The sequence below is a fragment of the Glandiceps talaboti genome, chromosome 13 (genome assembly GCF_964340395.1).
Source record: "Glandiceps talaboti chromosome 13, keGlaTala1.1, whole genome shotgun sequence".
Classification (NCBI taxonomy): domain Eukaryota; kingdom Metazoa; phylum Hemichordata; class Enteropneusta; family Spengelidae; genus Glandiceps; species Glandiceps talaboti.
Genome location: NC_135561.1, coordinates 18,608,152 through 18,632,893, shown reverse-complemented (window position 1 = coordinate 18,632,893; position 24,742 = coordinate 18,608,152). Strand labels below are relative to the sequence as shown.

At 37.1% G+C, this 24,742-nt stretch overlaps 1 protein-coding gene across 1 annotated transcript; it reads left to right on the top strand.

The window, feature by feature from the left end:
• The first annotated feature begins 19,984 nt into the window (after window positions 1-19,984).
• On the top strand, window positions 19,985-21,655 carry LOC144444372 (medium-chain acyl-CoA ligase ACSF2, mitochondrial-like). Its single transcript, XM_078133785.1, has one exon. The coding sequence runs from the start codon at window positions 19,985-19,987 to the stop codon at window positions 21,653-21,655; it is 1,671 nt and encodes a 556-aa protein (XP_077989911.1).
• The last annotated feature ends 3,087 nt before the right edge of the window (window positions 21,656-24,742 follow it).

Below are 24,742 nucleotides of genomic sequence, written 5' to 3'. Positions count from 1 at the left end.
ATTATAGTCACCATTTTACAAAATTCTATTTTTATCCCTAATTTTGCATATCAATAACCCAATCAACTTGTCTTGAACAAACATATATCTGCTCATCCCACAACATGTACACAAGAAATTTCAATTCAATTGGGCCAGTATTTTTGGAGAAGAAGATTTAAAGCATTTTTACCAAAAATTCTACTTTTTTTACCTTAATTTGCATAGCAATGACCCAATCAACTTGTCTTGAACAAACTTATATCTGCTCATCAAATGACACCTACACGTACACAATAAATTTCTGGTCAGTTGACTAAGCTCCGCTCAGCTGTCACTAAGTGTGGAGTTAAAAAACAAAACATGATTGAACCTATTTTTAAACAAATCTGACATCTGAATACTTATAGGTTTCCTTTCTTTACTTATTTCCTTTGTATACTGTCGTTTGTTTTAGCGCAACTGAAGAATTGTTCAGTAGCGCTAGAGGCATGGTGAAGTGTCTCTCTGTCTGTCTCTGTGTATGTGGACCACTTAAAAACCGATGGCACTGGTACTTGATGGGGATATTATTTTGGATGCCAAGTTGGGAATTGTTCTAAATATCACACCGTGTACCTAGGTGCGTGATTTTGGTCGGGTTTTTACAAAATTAAACTGAAAATAAATTTAGCAGCATGGCCTGAAATTCGATGGGGATGTTCTTAGGGATGATTTGACGATTTGTTCATGTCATGATGATCCATTCAGTGATATTTAAATCTTTAATTCCAAACCCATTAGGAAGATTGGGCAGAAATTAGGTTGGGATGTTTCTACGTATGTGCAAATGAAGAAGTATTCATTTCATCAGTGATATCGACATTGTGAGCACTGAGGTCAACATCACCACACCACAGTATTATCTCAATATCTTACCTACCTGTGCCCGTTTTACTCCTGTGAGACCCACTGCCCTCCTCATAGCACAACTGACAAATGATTCACTGCATTGTTGTCAGCAGCAATTTGATTGATATGGTCTGAGATTTCTGTACTTAACTCTTACCATAACCATAATGACTATAACAATTATGGCAGCAGTGCGACATGGAACCAGTGGTAGCTGTGGGATCCCAAAAATTACAAAATAATGTAAATGTAGACAATACAGTAAGCCAAAGTAAAAAGTGACACTCTCCAAAATACTATTTCTTAAAATATGGCAGTCCACGACAACCAATTTTTAAAATGTGTCCCACCCACCCCATCCCCATTCCTGCAATTCCTGAAGGCTTCCTAAGAAATCCAACAGGTTATATAAATATAATATTATGAAATGATCTTGGTTTCAGGAACGTTTACCAAACTGGAAAGTCTTAATTTATCAGGAAATAAACTACAAAACATACCAATAAATCTATGCACATTGCCGAAGTTGACTGAACTCAATTTAATGAACAATCAACTATCTATATTGCCATTTGAAATCGGTCAACTGATTAAACTAAAAAGTCTGAAGTTGTCCGGAAACCGATTGCAAGACTTACCATCAACAGTATGGGAACTTGATCAGTTAACAGAACTAGATTTGTGTAATAACGAATTCAGTTCAATACCGTCAGATATTGATAAGCTTTCTGAACTGAAGAAACTGAACTTATCAGAAAACGATCTAAACGAGTTACCGTCAACGATGTGGGGTTTACAGAAGATGGTTGAATTGAAGATGAGTGGTATTCACCTCAGTGCGATACCACGAGGTATCGGCCAACTTACTAGACTTGAGACATTGGACGTGTCTAAAAACCAAATTGTAGAGTTACCATCCGAATTATGGAAACTGCGACAGATGAGAGTTTTTGCTGTGGGAGAAAATCAGTTGAGTGAGCTCTCGCCAGATGTTGCTGAATTCTCAAAGCTTACCGTACTGGATGCGTCCCACAATGTGCTGAGTGAATTACCTAAGGCCATAGGCAAACTTACTAAACTCCAGAAACTGTATTTGGCAGATAACGCACTTCAAAAAGTGCCGTCAGACTTGTTCGCTTTGGGACAGTTGACTGAACTTGATCTGAGTGTAAATCAATTGAGTTCTATATCACGAAATATAGGCCACCTTACAGAGCTCAACAAGCTGAATTTAGGAAGAAACCAGCTGGACGACATACCATCGAAATTGTGGACGTCACTGAAAAAGTTGACATTGCTGAACGTGGGACACAATAAGTTGAATGCTATATCACCCAAAATTGGTCAACTTACCAAGCTGCAGATACTGGATATATCAAACAACGAGCTCCAAGAGATACCCTCAGCATTGTTGACACTGAACCAATTAAAAGAACTTGACCTGAGTTTGAATAGCCTGAGCAGAATAGCAGATGGTGTAGATAAACTACGCAAACTTGAAATATTGAACCTATCAGACAATGAACTACAGGAAATACCTCCTAAGTTGTGGATGATAGAGCAACTGAAAGATCTTAATATCAGCGAAAATAGCCTGACAAAGCTCGTGAAGCCTAGTAAAGGTATTGACTATTTTCATTATATAGTTGAATTATCCTCAGATTATCATTACATAGTGATTGGTTTAAAAACAAAAGTCGTTATCGACATCCTTCAAAATTCAAAATCTATATTAATCCTGACCATTCCAGTGTCTACTCTTTTATCATAGGATGCTATCTTTCAGCTAGTGTCATTATATTTGACTTCGACCTTCGACTTTGACCTTCATGGACAGTGACTGAATGGCAGTTATATTTGTCGTAAAACATATCTTTCTACCAAATATCACAGTGTACACAGAAATAGCATAGCGTGCAAGAAATGGCTTCATTTTGGTATTTGGCCTTGAAGTCGAAGGCCTTGGCATAAGTTTCGATTATCTTTCGATTTTGTGCAAAGGCACCCATGTCTGCACGTACGCGTAGGAAACTACATGCTTACTTTAGTAAATTTTATGGATTGTATTATCTGAGCCTTCTTTTCTAATGTTTACCCTATTCCGAAAAATGGAGGAGATCTACACTGTTTGTATCCTGTTTTATATTGGGAAGGCTGTGATTACATTTCATGCATTTAACAGAATACCATTGTATACTTGCAGGTACAGCTAAGGTGTTGAAACTCGATCTTAAAAACAACAACCTGGGGAGTGAATGCTTGGAAATAATTCAACACTTCAAAGACCTTGAGAACCTGGATATTTCACACAATGAAATCAACAGATTACCCACCACGTTCCCTCTGAAGCTTTCCAAACTAAAGTCGTTGGATATTAGTGGTTTTAACTTCAACAAACCACTTTCTGAAGTGATTGACTATGGTGTTGACGCAATCAAACAGTACCAAAAGGAACATGTAACGTCAAAAGGTAATTATAACCGTGGGGGCACACAACAATGTGGAATTTAGTGAGCACAGACGTTGAAATTTGAATGAGCTTTTTTTCTTTTTTTTGGCAAGCTGATTTGTTAGTTATAATCACTCGACAGTAATATCGTACACTCTGCATAGTATTGAATCACGTGTTTACAAACATATTTGTATAGCTGTGATGCAATACATCCTTTCAAATTTAGTTTTGGTTCTGCATCCTAAAATCAGCGCCCCAATTTGGTCAGGATTTTAATCTGTGACTGTACAACCTATGGTAACGTCTACCTCTATTTGACATATCATAGTGTCTAAATCATTGGTATTGTAACAATCTTCAGTAAATATGATGTGCGTCGTCTGATTTAAAACACTTTCCAGTTAAGACTGGTGCAGCTTTCACATAATATTGCAATTATGATGCTTCCTGTTTCCTCCTGGAAGACTGTAGTAATAATTATGAATCCTAACAGTCGACAAATCATAGCATATTGTACACGTGTACATGATGATCACCACCCGAAAACCAATGTATTAGTCCAAGGCAATTAGTTCGCTTTCGCGGGATCAACGGGCCGAGTAAGCTGACATATGACACATAATGTGTACATTTTGAAGTCCGTATCCAATCGAAATTGGTGACTTCTTTCTATAGAGTTCAGTGTATCTTATTCCTGTATAGAAATTACACAACAACCTACGCAACTCCTTTGAGTTTGCTCCACCATGAAAGTATCGCCATGGCAAGGCAAGGTCAAAGACAGTCCTAACCGCAACACAGTATTTCTCAAAAAATAACAACTGACCTCTTAATAATAGTTTTTTGTAGGTTTCTAGTCGTTCTCTAGGTTGGTTTATTGCTTATTAATACAGTGTACCTGTTACTCCTAGACAATTTTTTCTATACGACATGGAGAAATTATTTCATGTGCGGGATATGTTACGTCATTGCGACACTAAATGTAAATCTACGTGTTGTTACTCATTTGAAGTCTAAAAGTACTGCCGCATACACAATATAATATCAACATCAGACGTTACCTGCTCTCCTGTGGACACCATTTTTAATTTGACAAATTGCCATGCTTTTGTATTCATTATTTTACAGGTGGTGACGAAAAGGTCAAAATGACTGTCGGTGGGGGTGAAGAGGTAATCATATCACATTAATACACCACCAGGTCGATCACATGAGATCTCACCTTTGACCACCTAAGCTTCATAGCAACCGCGTACACAATTTAGTGAGAAGGGCCAGTCTATGACCGTCAAACACTCAGCAACATATTGCACGCTATGTCCATGAAAATTCTGTTGTGAAAACTAGAAAGAAAAAGATTCCTACACTGGACGAAATATATATCTCAGCGATCCGCGATTTTGCGAATGGTGCAGTCTAGATAGCATTTGGGATATAACGCTAGTAAATGAATACATATACTAATACATGTAGTTACTTTGAAAGACAATGAATTGTCTGTTCTTTAGATTTACGTGAGTTACATGAAAGGACCAACAGTTTTTTTAGATTTGTGAAGTTTGAGGTTTTTTAATCGAGTCAAGAAATTTGTTGGAAATCTAATTGTGAAATCTTCGCACTTACAAATATTTATATTTCGCTTTTAGTAAACATGACTATGCACTATATTCAAATCTCGCAGGTGGTACCAGTGCATCACCTTCCGGCGGACTTTAGCATCAAAATTGAAGAGGGGGCTGCAAGAGATCCTGTAACACTGCACTCAAGTGTTATGAAGAAGCCTGAATGTAAACCAAAGCTTGGTGATTTCCGGTATTCAGAATCCGATGTCATAGAACTCTCTCCACATTCATATGCATTCGATAAACCGGTTGAAATCAGCCTTCCACTGAAATCAGATGATAACTCCAAAGACTTTACTTTTATTGGTAGTACTGACGGCACTAATTGGAAAGAATTACCTAGTACCCAGGTTCGTTAAGTGTAATGTTTGATGTAGCAGAGTAAGACTTCTGTTTTAAATTTACTTTTGATGTAACTTGAATATTTCAATATAACATTTCAATCCCTCCTTAGCGTAAGAACAAATTTTAAATTTACAAATATTTATATGATATTCTTAATTTTCCAGAAAAAGGGAGAGCTGAAACTTATGTCATCAGAAGTGGGATATTTTGCAGCCATTTCTAAACCATACAGCAGTGAAGTCGTAATTGGTGCTGAAGGAAAGGAGTATCATTTTGGCGAGAACAGACATGCAACTGTTACGATAGCACCAGGTACACGCAAGGAACCAATTCCTGTAAAAGTTGAGGTATGAATTGCCCTAAACAACAGTGCGTGACATTAATTAAATAATTCCATCATCATCTATTGAACCAGCAATCCACTAATTCATCACCCAATCAATGTCTTACGAATGTATGCATTTTTACCTTCCGTAAAGAAAGGTAACGTCATAGTCTTATCTGTCTGTGTCTGTACATATATTTGTCTATCTTTCTCTTTGTCTGTGTGTGTGTTTGTTTGTTTGTTTCTGTATGTCTGTCTGTGGACATAATACCTCAATATCCCATCAATAGCATAAATGAGCAATTTACATAAAATAATGATGTATAGTAATGAGATTGTCCTTAAGAATGTAAACTGTCGATTTTGTATAATTTTGTTTGTATCTGGCATGTGTCTGAGTTAAAAGAATGATGTGATATTTAATGTTAATATTCCTTTGCATCATTAATCACTCAAGCTATATCTTAAGAATACAAGCTAGGGTAGTATTACAACTTAGCGATGGTATCCTGTAAAGCTTTTTGAAGTACCGTTTACATTGAATGAGTCTGGTAAAAGTTGTTACAGTTCTTGCGGTGCACGTTGTTTCTAATGCCTTCCATTTTGAGGAGACGTTGTTCTTGTGTATTAATTAACGCTGACTCTGGAGTTTTTATCACTTATTATCATTTTATTTATAATTAATGTTGGATGTTTATTATTTATATCTTATTATTTATTATTTGCATAATACATCATAATTATAATGATCATAAGAATGCAATATCATAACAATGGTAGATCATATGATGGTAAACACTACTAGTAAAGTTTGGGTGAGGTTATGTAGATTATAGTTGCATATTATATTTTGGATACGCGAACATTCTCGAAGTAATTCCGACGACAATTGAATAAACACGGTGAGTTGTAAGGGTTTTGAACCAGAATATGTTCACGATCCAGTCGTCTAGAAAATTATCAATAATCAATATGAGTTTTTGGAAATCACTTTTCAAAGCTTTAAGCAGTACATTATATAGGAGCATATCCTTACTTTGGTGGCTAGGTATATTTGCATTCGTTTTAATCATATCATTATTGACTTTACGAAATCCATCGTCATTTGCTGTTGTCAATGACGTGGAAATGGTTACTAGGCATAATTGTATTCATTGCTTTGATCAGAAATTATTTTCTTGACAACCCGTGATTGTCATTTAATAATGGTCGAAGTATCCATAGGTATTGTTACCATAGAAACCAGTATAATGGTAACCCTCTAAAGTGTGCATATCACTACAAGTATTTCACAATGTGTCATTGAAGATTACAATATGCAAATCTTATGGACTGTTTCAGGTGCGTGGTCCGACATTCACGCCACCAGACGACGGGGACGATAACAGTATATTATATGGCTCCTTCATTTACGTGAACAGAAAAGAAGCCCAGATCACTAATCTGTTGAAGCCAGTCTCTATTAGTCTCAAATTACCTCCATTATTGGAAAATGAAGGCAAGAAGGGAGAAGCAAAACTGGAAGTGAGGATCTTGAAAGATGCAAATGACAATGAAGATTGGAAGGATATCACTGATACACTTCGTCACAATATGCATGTCAAGGATGGATATGTTACTTTCAATGTTACGAGCTTCAGTGGGTTAGTTGACATACTTTTGTTTTTGTTTTGTTTACCACTCTCTCCAGAATGGACGCTTTCTTTCCTATGCATACACTAGCATTTTCGTTTTTCCATTTAATAAACAATGGTTGGATAGAGAACGGTAAATCCTATTGGAATTGAAATGTTCCAGCCTCATAATTGTTCAATGCAATCAACGGCTGCGACGAGAAGAAACAAAGAAAGACGAAATTGTACAGACTGTCTGCTAGATTGATATTAACTTACCAACCAATCACACGAATATCCTCCCATATTGAGTCATCAAAAAGTACCAAGACTCCCTCGTAGACAGATAATAGAATAGATAGGCGGATAGATACATTATTTCTTAGCGTTCACCTGGATTCCATTAGTACTTGCATAAAAACATATTAGGTTTCTCTCCCTCACACGAACATGTGCACACTATTATAATCATACATACATACATACATACATACATACATACATACATACATACATACATACATACATACATACATACGTACGTACGTACGTACACACACACACAGCCTGATTGACTAACTGACTTAAAGTAACAAAGCTCCTTAAATGGTGAGTTTATATTATATTTATCTTATCAGTTATGGTGTCATAGCAAGGAAGACAAGTTCAAAGAAAGAATCTACTCCACAGACATACCGAAAATTCGCCGAAAATTCCCGTCACGGATATCACATAATACTGCTTCGTAATAAAAGAGATAAAGGTGCGTTTCTGATAGATGTTTGTCCCCGTGACAAAGTAGATGAAACGATCGAGAAATGGAAAGAGCGTTACGAGTCGACCTATGATGAAAAAAGTGAAAAAGTAATGATTTCAAGCGGTGAAAAAGTATCTATTGAAGTAGATGACGAGTATTCACTAGATGGATACACAGAAAAGAGAATCAACTACAAAGGAGACAATCACTGGACAGTTTTCATTGAAAGAATGGAAGTGGTCGCTCACAGTAAAAAACAGAGAGGAAAGGCTCGGTTCTACAAAATCAACGACAATGGAAAAGATCACATCGCTACGTTGGCTTTCCAAGCCGAGGTAAGGTACAATGACCAAGCTAAACAAACAGTCTAAACAATTATATACGTCATCTCTCTGTTCCATATGCCTGAGCCCCCCCCCCCCCCCGTATTCATGCACGATATTAATATTAATTGCCGTGTATAATCCAGTAATCTAACTAATTTGTGGTTGTTGTAAACCATTTTGTTTTATATTTTGAACTATAAGAATCGTTACCACAAATCCTAAAAAAGTTTGTCATGCTCGGTAAGCAGATGGACTATACATGTAAACGTCATCACCTGAAAACATAAGATTAATATCTAATAGTTTTACACACATATCTTACCTCTTCGTTATCTTTATGTTTCGTGTATACTCTTTGTATAGTACATTGATTGTTATCGATGTCACCTCTTCATTCGTTCATATCCCCGTTCGTGTCATTTCCACATAGTGACTCTCGTCTTTCGACTTGAGCCACTTACTTCGAAAATGGCACTCGTACGCGCGCGTGGTGATTAGACAAACGAAGAGGTGATATTGGGGTAATTACATCATATGTCAAATTGGTGGTAATTAATATATTTTATTTCTATGTAATTTATGTTCAGGTATCAAAGAGTGCTATGGCAAGACCATTGTCACGGACCCGAACCATAAGCAGCGCTGGTCCTCCATCTGCGTTGGCAGGACGTCTCAAGAAACGAAAGTCAATAAGTAAGATTGTTTACCTTATTGTGAATAGACTTTATTCAACATTGCAAAGCACACTAGGTATATTTTATTAGTAGTGTATTGGTTAAGATGCATTGTTAGTATTGTTAGATAATATTGATTACAATGATTACCTTGATACCATACAAAAAGAAATCCCCCAAAAAATTACAGATGCTTTCCGAAATTTATAGCAGAATACACAATAGTATTCGTGGGGAGCGTGTTATTCTACGGAAGCGTATTAGTGCCAAGTTGAATTGTAAGGAAAAAAATAAAATTTAAAATCTCGTAATTACGAGATTTCAATTCTCGTAATTACGACTTTTTCCTCGTAATTACGACTTTTCAATTCTCGCAATTACGACTTTTCGATTCTCGTAATTACGACTTTTTTCTCGTAATTGCGACTTTTCAATTCTCGTAATTACGACTTTTCGATTCTCGTAATTACGACTTTTTGAATCTCGTAATTACGTCGCAATTCTCCGGTAAGTTGATATCTAACTGGAAAAATCACACTGCCATTTTAAGTTCATGTTATAAGCAACAACTTCTCAACAACACCCGATCATCGGGTAGTAAGTACATTTAAGTTGAACTGAACACTCTAATATAAGTCCAGTGAAATTACATAACACCTATAGGTTAAAAAAAGAAATGGCAATGAAATAACGTGTTCACATATGTACACACATATACTGGATGCAACAAGAAGTTAGTAGGTTCACTGCAATGTTTAAACAAGCAATCTGTCAATGAACTTAGCCAAATAATCAACACAAAACAAGTATTCCAGAACAACAAGAATTCTTCATCAGCAAAGAATTTGTTCAAATATATAATGGAGTCCAATATTAAACATATAGATATTCTTCTGAAATTCGGACACAACTCCAACTTATATCCAATGATGAAGATGTAGGGAAACTGTCTAATACAAGACAGGATTACGACTGATGAAGGACCTACGGCCGGTCCGAAACGTCTTAAAAGAAGGATCAATAAAGTTTCTATCTGGGGACGTCTCGCCAATGCCTTCCTACTAACACCCTGATATACCAGGGTCAATAACCTCGACAAACCGGTCACTTGGCTAACTGACCCTCAAACCAATATTATTATACCATACCAAATACATATATTCAAGTATTTATCAACCGTGGAAAAGGTCTCCACACATTTTCAAACTTGATCGAACGACCTACGGTGCCACGTTATTGAATTTTAAATTTCAAAACCGTATAAATCTGATTTACCTTAATGAAGAAAATTCTAAACTAAAGTTGTGAATTTTACCAAATATCGGATGGTAAATACTATTTTCTTCAATTTCAAATCCATTATTGATTCATTTTGCCGACATATAATGAAAGAATATTCTTCGCTGTTTTAATGCACTCGAGGTTTTTTTAAAGAAACGAAAAACGCAATCAAATCATACAAACCGATTACCGTGTCAAACACTCTATAGTACATCTGCTTAGTACATCAAAATCATAAGATTCGTGTCTGAACAATTCAGAAATTGACAAATAACAAACAATAAAAAATCATAATTTCATAATTACAACAATCAAAAAGTCGTAATTACGAGAATCGTAAAGTCGTAAATACCAGAATAGAAAAGTCGTAGTTACGAGAATCAAAAAGTCGTGATTACGAATCGAAAAGTCGTAATTACGAGAATCGAAAAGTCATAATTACGAGAAAAAAGTCGTAATTACAAGAATCGAAAAGTCGTAATTACGAGAAAAAAGTCGTAATTACGAGAATAGAAATCTCGTAATTACGAGATTTTAAATTTTATTTTTTTCCTTACAACTTGGCGCTAATACCCTTCCGTATTATTCATACCTTTATGTTATACATGTACAAAGAAACAGTCCCTGAATAAAACAGAAAGGACAAGACAGCGCCATGACCAAATACTGACACACGTACGTACACACATACATACATACATACATACATACATACATGTACATACATACATACATACATACATACATACATGTACATACATACATACATACATACATACATACATACATTCATACATACATGTACATACATACATACATACATACATACATACATACATACATACATACATACATACATAAACACACCCACTTACACACACGCGCGCACAGCGTACATTCTCAACTAAGCTAGCGCAAGCGTTAATAAGATTAATACATTTAAGTATGTTTTAAATAATTACAAGGGTTTATTACTCATATATATATATATATATATATATATATATATATATATATATATATATATATATATATATATATATATATATATATATATATATATATATATACTCGGTGAGTATCAATCTCAGTGCTAAGACAGTGTTCTAACCGCAGTGGCAGAGCGTAATATATATATATATATATATATATATATATATATATTTAAATTGAAATAATAACCTTAGAGTTCAATGGTCTAACCGTTCGAAACGCATGGCCAAATCAAGTGTTGGAAAACACGTTGAGATGTGTCACCCTCACTATCCCAAATGTGCACCTATCCCAAGTTCCGTCCAAACACCACGCTGACCTTTATATATGACGCCATCGTTACTTGAGGGAGCCTTATAAACGGACGACTGTTACATATTAAGCATAAATTCCGAAACTTTCATGAACTTGTGTATAATTTATATTTTGGTTTACAGCTGATACAACCCTGCAAATGGTAGCCGACGAGATTCCGCCCGCTAAATGGTCCCAGTTCGCAAAGAAACTTGGTGTTGCTAAAGTTGAAGTTGGCTCTGTCAAACGTGACAATATTGACAAAAATCGTGAACGAAAGCTACTGATGCTACGCTCGTGGAGAGACACGAAGGGCAACGATGCCACAAAGGAAGAGCTCGCTTCAACACTGAAGGAATCTAAGCTCAAGAACATAGCAAAGCTGCTTGAAGAATAAAGACGATTACAATCGCAAGCCAGCCTGTGAAGAGTATGTAAGGTACGTCATGGCGGGAAGGAGCGACTTGACGTATCTTACAGCCCATCCTGTGATGATGATATGATAGACTGGTCATGATAGACAACTAACATGTTTAATCAAGTGTCTTTATCAAATTATATTACCTTAGTTACGCCACAAACAAAAAATAAACAGATTAGCAACGCGACTTCTCTCTGGATCCAGGGTAGATATTCTGAAAACGTGCGGCCAACACATTCTGATTTATTTTTTTATTTTCTTATGTTTTGTCGCATGTTCAGTTGTATAATGTAAGTTTAGAAAGAGATAAGCAAAACGTGACGATTATTATGTAAATTTATGACATTTGCTTAGAAAAGAAAAGGGCAAAAAAGATCATAAAGTGTTGACTTAGATACTGGCAGTTGTCAGTTTCTCAGCCTGCTTTGGAGGGTGTAGCAGTAGCGTCGAAAATCAGCGGATCAAGCTTCATGTGGCACTTATATTAAAGTTTGCCAATGAGGTTCTATCTACCTGGCGTCTCTGTTCCGTCCGTAATAGTAAATATCATTTTTGGAATGGAGAATATATTGTTCATGGTTCAAAGAATCAATAGGACAGTATAACTATATTGTACGGTCCTATCATTTTTGGACACAAAAAGAGCACGATATTGAAGGTTATTCTAGTCATAGATTACTAATATTCATAATAAGGTCGTAAACGTTGCTTCTAGAACGTTTGCTCTCTGGTTGAACGTTGCTCTTGCCCGTCAAAATTATTCTTTTTTTCAAAATTGAGTTATTTCTTACATATGATATACATTACATCATACTATATATGAATAATTTTCATATACATCTTCATGTTAAACTAGATTAGTTATTGCAAGGATATAATGTGTCGGTAGTTTTGATTTGACCAAACTGTTAACTGGGCCAAATTGACAAAACAATATATGTTAGTATGAAATGCATATAGGTCTGTACAACTGTCCATGCCTATACTTAGTGCTTAGACAATCGATAGGACCTTGCTTGTAAAATTCTTTGTAATGTAAGGCGTAGCACTCGTCTAGTTTCTGACGACTATATTCCGATTCTACACTATATTATTTCACTGGTTATCTTCACACATTACCTCTAGTCAATGCCCTTATTTCTCAAGGCATTAAATGTGGTTCAACCCCATGCTTGGCGAAGTGCAAACGGCGCATGTCAGTAGTAATCCATCACAAATTAACAGGCTGTCGTCATCGCTTTATATTAGTATTCATTGGTACAGCAGGACTGATACGATATGCAGATGTCCAACCGAACTCCGCCCCCAGTTTGCACATGTGGGGACGCGACAACATCATCATGTTCATATGAACGCTGTTGGGAGGGGGCACAGAATTCTATGCAAGACTAACGACATTGTCTAGATGTAATGTGTAAACATAAGGTGGTGCAAAATCGGAATACGGTCGTCAAGAACTAGACTGGCGTTGCACCGGCAAAACAGAAACGTTGATCTTTTTCAGCTCCGACTGTAAGATGTTCTGAATCAAGGAAAATCTTACAAACTGTAAAACTTTATACCCGCTTGAAGTGTAGTTTTTTTGAGCGATACATTCATAATAAGAAACAAGTGATCTTATTAAAATTTCAATAAGTGAATTAGGAAAAGGTAAAAGGAGCTTTGAATGTGACGTCACCTGCCCTGAATTCCAAATAATAGTGGTGTATCGAATACAGTTTCTCCCAAGCTGTACCAATATGTTCTCTTTAAGAATTTTAGTTGTCTCCCCAGGTTGTTATAGATTTGTTATGTTTTAGATTACTATGTGTAGTGTGCAATTTTGACAACCCCTTCAACCTTCCTTTTCATTTTTGTTTAGTTGTCTCCCCAGGTTGTTATAGATTTGTTATGTTTTAGATTACTATGTGTAGTGTGCAATTTTGACAACCCCTTCAACCTTCCCTTTCATTTTTGTTTAGTTGTCTCCCCAGGTTGTTTTAGATTTGTTATGTTTTAGATTACTATGTGTAGTGTGCAATTTTGACAACCCCTTCAACCTTCCCTTTCATTTTTGTTTTCAAGTCACATTCTATGAACGCTTCCATCTGTTACTCAATGCAATGATTGATTATTGGTAGGGAACTATATTTAGTTAAATTATCATAAATATGTCACTTTATTACTAATCAACCCTAAAAGTGTAATTGTTACGTTTCTTCTTTTTTTTAAATATAGTCAGATACAATACCTTACTCATAATATCGTACACTGTGAACAGTATTTTGCATAATCTGTGTGTAAACGTATTTTTTGTAGTCGTACGGTAAATCAAATCAAAATTGATTGTTTTGGCCCGCACCCAAACATCAGCGCCCTCAAAGGCAATCACAATTAAAACCAGATTCTGTACTATAATATCGACTACTGATTAATATGTACTTGTACAATGCATAATATTAATTTTTTCATCATTTTCAGTGAACATATCGTTGTTGTCTGATCGAAAAAATGGCTCTTCGGTACAACTAGTGCAGTTTCTAGTAGTAATACAGATTCGAACCTATCTGTCGCTTTCCACTACACTACATTAAGATAGTATTGACCACTAATTAACTGCTCCAACGGGTTTTTTTTTACAAGTATTTGCTCCATTGTCAGTAAATATAGCTTGGTTATTTGATAAAAAAACGTCCCAGTTGCCGCTAGTGCAGGTTTAAATGTTAGCTATAAACCAATTACAAGTCACAGCTGACTAACAAGGAGTGGGTTTCAGCTGCTTAAACGAGCCAGAGAGCTGGTACACGTACAGGCTATATATATTCTAATCGTTGGAACCATCCTGATCTCGTTTACCGTGCAGCTAGAAGTTAGCTAATATGTAGTTAAGGATATCACTTACCCGTCTTTAACATAAATATCGCATCATCCAGCGTTCATGTCCCGATGTAATTATATCATTTAATAAATCGAGACAAACTACACATTTGTATTATAATGCAGAATTTCCAATATCAGGGGCCAGTATACATGATTTGTAATAATGTCATACATCATAGCGTAGTGGTTCTCGTTTTGCAGTTGATGTTCGTCATTGCAACATACCTCATCCATTTCCCATTTCGTCATTCCAATATGTGGTCACGTGGTATAGACCATTTTTTCACTGTACATAGTATTCTCACTGCACTGGTCGATACTTTCCGTACTTACATGACATATGCAGCCTCACCCAAAAAACTAATGTATGTGATGTCATTTTGCATGTGTATATGTCGCTCACAGCAGAGGAATATGTCATCACTGGTTACGAAGCAGTTTTCCAAACTTAAAGAAACGAAGTTGTCATCCGTTTTTGTCGTAAAGTTCTCAGAAAGTACAAATTCTGTAATTGATGGAGCACGGTTTTGCATGTTCCTAAGATGTTCCGCAAACAACTTTCACTGTCGCCCATGCATGGTACACTCACCCACTGAACTGTGCTCGTTCCAACGGCAAGCAAATGCGTGAGGTATATGATACAAATTTTAAAACACATGCTGACTTGTACTTGTCTTATCGGGCTAACATCATATCTCAGTTTCCCAAAGGTTTGAGGGAAACACCTTATCGAGATAACCCACAGTTCCTCGAGACAGCAGACGTATGATGCTTCCCTTAATTAGCTTGTCAGACTAGTCAACATGTGTATATGCTGCCATGCACGTTACACAGTGACTCAGTGCTCGACTTAGATCGTGTCAAGTGGTATGGACTAGTGACCAATAGTGATTGCAATTTGCATACAACAGGCACTATTATTTTCCCACCTTCCCCAGGGAATTATTTAAGTTGCGCGGGAGTCCTACAGTTGATTTACGAATTGACTCTGAGAATGTGATGTGCTATAAAACAAACTGTCTGGCCTTGTTCATGGTACCAGAAGATGTCATATTCCTTCGCATGCTGTAATACAACGACTACTTCCATTAGGCCTAGTAAAAAAAATTGTCCTTCCGATTACGCTCAATTTTAGAATAAGTTTGGTCGGTAGATTTGTGTGTGTGTGAATGCCTAGTTCAGGTTTTCCATTGTTTTCTAAATGGTCTTTGTGTTGTTTATTTCTTCCTATCAGATGTACAGCTTTTACATATTGGAAGAACTTTACGGTTTTATATTGTCTTTTTTAACCTGAAGGCATTTTCCGCATCCACTATTTCTCGTGAGACTTCACAATTTTTGCGAATTATTTTTTTTCTCGAATCCGTAAAAAAAATTCAGGGTCGGCAGTGAAAAGCTAGGTGGGGTGGGGTGGGGTAACCGGAACCAAACAATTAATTTGTTTAGGCCTTAGCTGATGATAATTCTTCGTACAGCCGTGTACAATCCGCAATGAAGTGTGCAATGTACTGTCAACAGTGGGCCGAGATAGGCCTGTTTAACATTACATGGCTCTATGTACTTCATCCCAAGCTCATTCATTGTATTCCTTCTGCCAACATACAAAGCCCCTTTATACAATAAAGTGGTTCTCATATTGGTCAGTGGATATTATCAATGATGGGGTGTTGTTGAGAGTATCGTTCCATACTCAGACAAAATAAATAAAAATTGTGTGTTCCCGATAACCTGAATGACCCTCGTTTAAGCCGCCGACCCTAAACATTTTTTAAACAAAAAGATAATGAATTAATATTTGAATGTATTGACCTTCATGCACGTGTTTTCTTTCCCCAGCGATACCTGAACATATTTCATCAAACTATCACAGAAGGGGTATACTAGCAGACATTTTGTCTGTTTTTGGGTCGAAACAATATTTTTTTCAAAAAATAAAAACAATTAAAAAGACAAAACAAAATAAACTAAATTCCCGACCTACCAACCCAATTTTCTGAGGCCATAACCATGTTTATATCAGAAACACGATTTGTTTCGCCTATTTCCAACTAAGGCGATATGGGTTTTCTGTTGCCATAATCGCCTGTTTAGCTTCGCTGCTTAAAAAATGCATAGTACTGAATTCAAGAGCGAGCATTAGCTCCAACTGCTCCAACCATTTATTAACCGGTGAAATGTCTTTTTACAAGTAATTGATTAATTTATAGTGAATATAACGTTGGTTCTCTTATGAAAAATTCTTCAATCACAGCCAGTGCAGGTTAAGACTATTTTCATTTTGACAGGTGACGGGATTTTTTCAGACATTTTCACATACTCAAATAACACAAACATGTGAAGCTTCTGTGAACTTTTGTGTCTTTGAATGGATACAGAGTACTCTTAAGGTCAAAGTTCGCCGATAAAAGACCGTTTGTCAACTGCAATTGTACCGTTTTCGCTGCAAGCTAACATTCAACAGTAGATGTAAACATTGAACCCAGCCGTATGCAAGCAGACGAAATCGAACTTCTTTTGTCGGAGTATGAATACAAATCAGTTAAGTGAGCATAAGAAAGTGAAATGTCATATGTATGTAACCAGCATTAAAACAATAAAAGTGTAATGGTCACACACTGAAATGTCTCTGTAGTCCTTGTTTGCGTCTAAGAACACGTTGAGATGAACACCATGATTTCATACTTTAATAGTAAGAATACCCATATGTGGAATTGCTTGGAAGTGCTGGAACGAGTTGGTGTGCCAAAATAAATGTATGTTTTAAACACTGGTCTCTTACCAATTGTGGTATAACACTGAGCCTTTACAATGAATATGCCAATTTTCTGTAGATGCAGTTAATACTTTGGAATAATTAACATTGTATCTGTGTTGCACAACGAACGATAAATTGGTTTTCGGTGACTTGTACTCATTTAGGCAATATCACAACGATACGACAGTTGCATATGTTTTTTAAGTTTCTCAAAGCGGTCGAGAAATAAATCATCAATATATTTAGCGGTTGCCATGGTAATACAAAAAAAATGTCTCAACATTCCTTTCGAAAACTCCTAACCACCGAGTCGTACAGATAGTGTCCTTTAGATGAGCTAGAAATATTTCAAAATTCTTGAATACCAAAAGATATACTCACGATCAAAAGTCATACATATACAGTCAAATATCTAGTGGTAGGTGATCATTCACTCCACGACGTCCGCACATGAGTCAAGCGCCACCACTGGCCGAAAAACTCTCAGTCGCTGTCTTGGCCATCTGAAATTTTCAGTGAACACCTTCTCGAGGTATCACCAAATTACATAAAAATAACTAAAAATGCATACTACTCATTAATGTGCATACTAATTCTTACGACAATAAACATTATGTGCCTATAGATAGCATCACATTGATTCCATTTTCGAAGTTACGATGGGTAATTTGAAGTATGTAGTGTTACTATATCAACGAATTAATCATCATTTATGCAAATGACTCATAAGGTGTCTACTTCCACATGATAGAAGAGTGCACGTGCATTCTAGTCAGACAACCATTCGACCGTCATCGTCAAGGTCAAATTGTAAGGTACGCATTCTGATAGGGCACTAAATCCTTCTATGACTTTCTTAATCAAAGTCACTTTGCGAATTACTCCGAAACTTATTCATATAAAGTCATTCATGAGAAAAACATTATGATAATTGTAACGCTGTCCCCTGAAATCAAACCTTCTTCATGATTAATTGGTCTGTCTGTCTGTCTGTCTGTCTGTCGGTCTGTCTGTCTGTCTGTCTGTCAGTCAGTCTCTCTCTTGTTACAGGCATTTGACTTATACATCCATTGTTACAAGCGTTTCTATAATACAAGCGAGAACAAGTAAATAGATGACATACAAATGCTAATAAAGGTGCTCGAGTCATGCTATATACGTCACATTTTGACCCGACATTTCAAAACTGCAACGCTATACATAACACTACAGAAAATACAATGCCGCCGATTGTTACAAAGATCGCTGCACGGAGAGTTGACCCATAACATGACCTCTATAGTAAAATCACATGGTGGCAACTCTTGCTGACAGTATTATGATTGATCTCCTTACAAAGATGGTTTTCAAAACGTTTATACTATTATTTCTGTTGAATATAAACAGTCCTGATGGAAATTACAATTCAGAATCAATTTTGTCCAATCAGTGACTGTCCCAGATCTTGTCAGCCGCCATTTTGCTCCTTACAATCGGCGACACTGTAGTTTCCCAGACTCTGCTGGGGGCAAGACTATCAGAGAAGTAATAATTATTGTAGACGAATATTTTCAAACTACAACTTACCAAAACGGACAAAGTGAGTAATAGTGTTTACATATTTTGCAAAATTGGCAAAATTACAAGAAACGACTGTTGAATTACCCCTTGTCCTAAAATTCTAGCTTTACTCAAAGCGTGCTGTCTAGCCGGGAACATGGTGACCTCTACGGCCAAATGAACGATACGTTGACATTTTCTTGCAAATGTGCTAAAATTACACAAATTGAACTATGATGATTGATGCAGGTATGAATATCTTTAACTAATCTCTGTCCGTTGCTACTTGTTTGTTAGTGAAAGTATTATTATAATTCATTTGTAGAAGTTCGTATGGCTTTAATATATATAGAATCATAGAAGGGTCATCAGTATACAGTTCGCGCCCGGTCAGATCGTTGTAGGTTGATCACGTATAGTATGGTCCATGTTACAAAGTTCAACATAAGTAAATGTAGTGATTCGTTGTACATTTACAACCTATTTACAGTTCTCACAGAAGGTGTGGACAGTTGCACAATATTGTTTACATACATAATGATCGCAAGTTGGACCTCCTTATTAAGTTATATTGTAAAGGTTTCATCAACAGATCTATTCATATGCATTAACCAACCACTGCCTTTCTTTCAAACCGATATAATGAAGCATTTACATAAATTATCAATGATATCGTATTACCAATAAATGAAATAGTCATAAATAAAATTAATACTAGTAATAGTAATAGTAAATGGCACAAGGGGCACACGGTGAGTAACTTTTCAGCCTAATTTGTACTGTAAATTTAACAGGTTTCGCAAGTACTGCACATACTGTACATTTTTCATTATCAATTCCAGGTTACAGTAAAACCAAATGGCAAGATTGTTTAAACCTAAAACAAGTTATGTACACAGTGCATCGTCCGTTCCTTACACTGGGATGACATTATGTGATGCATTGGATCAAAGTGCGAAGCAAGTACCGGACAAAGAAGCAATCGCTTTTGCCTCGATGTCAGAAATCAAAAGGATCACATTCAAACAACTACGTCATGACGTCATCAAGTTGGCTGCTGGTCTTCTCCATGTTGGTCTCCAACCAGGAGATAGAGTTGGTATTTGGTTTGAAAATCGATATGAATGGATTCTGACCCAATATGCAACAGCTTACACTAAGATGATATATGTCCGTTTTCTAGTGGGATACAATGCAGAATATATGAAATATCTTCTTAACAAAACGAAGGTGTCTGCTTTGGTTATTGGTTGTGATAACCAGGAAAAGGTGTTAAATGAAATGCTAGCAGATACACATAAAGCTGAGATAGATCATGTTGAATCAGAAAACGTCCCAACCCTTGAAAAAATCATTCATCTTGGTAAAGAGGAGAAAGCAGGCATGTCTCGCTTCGAAGATATTTTCGCAATAGGGGATGACACCGATGTTCAGCGTGTATTGGAAATCAGGAAACTGGTCCAACAAGATGATGAAGTAACAATGCTGTTCACATCCGGAAGTACAGGGATGCCAAAAGCTGTTGTGAAGTCACACCGCTGTGTTGTTGAAAATCTGTACACATATGGCCGACACATCAAAGAGATAGCTACCAAAGATGTGCGTTTTATGTGTGCGAGTTCATTCGCTCATGTAAGTGGTGATGCTGGAACCGTCATGGGGGTAATTTCCCAGTTCACACTTATAGTACCAGATCCAAAATCTGATGCATCGATGATTGCAGAAGCTATTCAGAAAGAGCGTGTCACTCATACCTTTCTGATGTTTCCTCACCTTTTTGATTTCATAAATCAAGCGAAATTTCGGAATTTTGATTTTAGCTCCGTTGACCATCTCGTAGTAAGTGGCAATGTAGTCCCAAAAGAAGCGCTTGACAAGGCTAAACAGCTTATCACACCTAATATCTTCAACGGTTTTGGATCAACAGAACTCGGGGCTGTTACCTTTAATTTCAACGCTGAAAAATTTACAAAGATTGGGTATCAGATTGATCACCAAGAAATTAAACTCATAGACGACAAAGATAACACAGTGCCTCTTAACACCACGGGTGAACTGTGTACACGATCTCCTTACGTCTTCCTCAGATATGAAGGCGATGAAGAAAAAACCAAAGAAGACATTGATGCAAGTGGCTGGTTTCACACTGGTGATCTGTGCCTGATGGAGGACGATGGATGTCTACATTTGATGGGTCGTAAAAAAGATATCATCATCAAAGGAGGAAGGAATGTGTATCCAATGGAGATAGAGAGAATTCTTATCAGGCATCCTAAAGTTAAAATTCCTCAAGTTGTGCCTGTCCCTGATGAACGGAAGGTAGAAGAAATCTGTGCATGTATTTGTCTGGAAAATGAGCAAGAAGCAACAGCTGATGAGATCCTGGAATTCGTGCGTTCCATTCTAGAGGAGTGCCTCGTACCAAAGTACGTGCTGTTCTTTGATTCATTTCCGCCTAGTCTCACGGGAAAGATGGGACGCACAGAGCTGGCGAAGAAAGCCAGTGAAAGACTGGGACTTTACAAGTAAAACCTTTGACCTAAAATACAAACAACACTACAATTTATACACATAGATAAGATGGAATGAAGAACTTTACTCCTTTGCCTTGGATAATCTTGACATATAATCATTAAGATCTTATATACCTATAATCACTTCCCTGTGTATCGCTATCGAGAAATCGCAAGCTCTAGCTGGGCAATATTATTCCATATCACGGACCAGCACACTTTACCCAAATAAGGTCAGTTGCAGGAAGTTAAACTACTTTCTTTCAAATTTCTATGCGCGTTGATGTATGGAAACAAATGATTGCTAACTCCAAAACTTGTCGTCTGGTATGCTCGTATCAAGTTGGAAGCCAACAGTAATCAACAGTGGTTCCAAGAAATTCCTCCTAGAGACTTAAACAGTATCGTATTTGGTAATTGTGGCAAAGTAATTGGTCAGGTGGCTGAAGATTCGATGAACGATGCAGGTACTGATGGCGAAGATGAATGCAGACGATAGCCACTCCGCACATACGATTATGGACAACTATAATCTTACTGTATATATTAATTGCAAACGTCTAAAACATGAAGAGGACATGTCCGTTTGTGAATTTCTAAAGTCGAACGATAGTCAGGGACTGAAATATAGTGCTCCCAATTTGTGATTTTTGACGATTTTAGTATTACAAAGTGATGTTTTTTTATTACATATTCTGTTCTTTGAATGTAGTATTATGCATCTACTGTTCCGATGACAGAACTGTATACTGCGTATTTTCCCAAAATATATTTTGCATAGTCATATTATCATAAATTTTAATAAATGCTACACCTTGTTAACAGGTTCTTCGTGGGTTCTTTTGTGCGTTTTTTGCATTGGCAGCTGTGTTTGTGTGTTTCATGTGACTCCTATCAAACGTGTACATGAATGGAAGGAGCCGGAGCTCGAGAAAGGAACATGCAGAGTTGAGGTCATATTAATTCACAGGCCAAGCATGTGATGCAACCTTGGCTTACATCGTAATTTACAACAAACGGCGATTTATTTTCAGTATGAACTCCCTTATTGTCTCAGCAATAGGTAGATTTCATGTTTTAAAATATATGTAGAATAAGTGAAAACAACATTCTATTTTCAAAATTATGAGCACTTCATTGATCTATATACATTACTACTGGACAAGTAAACATCAGTTACATTTGTTGATGTTACAATTCTATTACGTCATCGCACTTGGAATCACATGAGCATGTGTATCCTCTGTGTACTGTTCATAAACTTGGAAGCTGGATGTTGTTTGGCTTCTCTCTACAAAAACAATAGTTCTTTATGTGCAGCGTGGCTGTACATGTATTACAGATACTGTCACTGTGGTTTAATGCAATGCAGTTGTTTTCTTATTGAGTTCAAGAAATTGACTCAGTGATATTCGTAGGTATGGGGTCGAGGCACGGAGCTGCCATGCGTGTGCAGGATAAAGACACAAATACACATGGCGACAAAGACAAGTCACTCAGCCGTGAGAAAAGCAAACGTGCAGCTGCTAGTCAAGCCACGGCCACAGATTCTACTAGTGGTAACACAGGTCACGGACCGAAAATGACTGATAACGCTGCTATTCTGCAGGTACTGAAAAGTATCCAGGAAAACCAAGGTAAACAGGGTGACAAAATTACTTCTCTCTGTCAGAGAGTAGACACCATGCAAGAGGCTTTAGAAAATTCGTATGAAGAATACAATGAACCATTAGAAGAAACAGATGGTGGTGAACCTCTTGCTAAAATTCAGAAAGAGTGCGACGAGTCTGGTGAGACCAGTACAAGTAATTCATCCACTCTGTTCAAAGACATTGCCGACCGACCTGAAAACTGTGAGGCACCCACAGCAGTGAGAGCAAACATGGAGGTATAATTTTTGGCCGAGTCTGCTGACAAGCGCTTATCACCAGAACAATATGCTGCTGACAAGCGTGACCTTTGACACCCATTATGATGTGCTTTGGCGTCAAGTATAAAACGTTCTTATTACCCTTGAAATTGATTGCACTTTATCACTTTATCAAACACCATCAGTTCTTGAAACTGTTAATTTACGTGTGATAGCTCCTGTTTTTTCCAACAACCGCGAAGTCCGCCGCGTACACACTGCCTATATGCGCCAAGGCCATGGCCGCGTATGTGATGTAGTACTACGTGCAACGTGTAAAGGTAATTAATCTAAAACAACTAAAGTTTGTTGCATCAATAACATTCATTATTGTGAAGGACAGGTAAAATGCGTATAGTTGTTGTGGTGTTGCTCGGTCTTTTTACTTGTTTTATCCCATGTGCAGTGATGGCCTCAAAGTAATGACATTTGACCTGAATAGCTGACGACAGCTCACTGGCCGCGCAAGTTAAACGCCGAATCGTGAAATAAACATTAAATCTCAAGTACTATTAAAGCTGGGGTGGGAAACTTGAAACTACTACAGGAAAACGACACGGTGACGATATTACTCCATTCCGGGACTTAATTGTGTCAAAGGTAGCGCACATGTTGACGTCGACCAGGCTGTAGTACACACGTAAGCTTATGCCCGCGCTTGTCACGAGAACAATATGCTGCTGACAAGCGCTGGTCACCAGACACTCCGATAATTTTTATACCTCCATGCAGTAAATCAACTAGTTTGGAATATTATTCCTCCAGACACAAGAACAATGGACACAAAGTTTCAGGTGATTCAGATGGCTCTCGTGAGAGGATCAACAGCATTAGTTTAATTGGTGCAAGAAATTGTGAACCGGAACTCCGACACAGACACACAAACTTTATGTTCAAAAATTGGTGGATCTTGGAACACATGCTTTGGCATTGTATGGCTACTCTAACCGCCTACTTAATTTACGTAGATGTGACTGCATGACGCCTAAACTTGAAACAGGGCTATTCGAGTTCCATTAACGGACCACCTGTTTGGTGACGAAGTGAAGTGAATAAAGCAGGCAGTCAGACAGATAAACACTTGGCAACAAAGAGGTGGATCTCATGGGAGATCACGCAATAGAGGGTTTCGATGGAGAGGAAGAGGAAATGGTACCTATTACCGTCAATATCGTGGAAACGACTCTTCAAAAA

What these genes read in the sequence shown, in the direction of transcription:
- LOC144444372 (XM_078133785.1), top strand. Translation starts at nt 19,985, where the DNA reads ATGGCAAGATTGTTTAAACCTAAAACAAGTTATGTACACAGTGCATCG.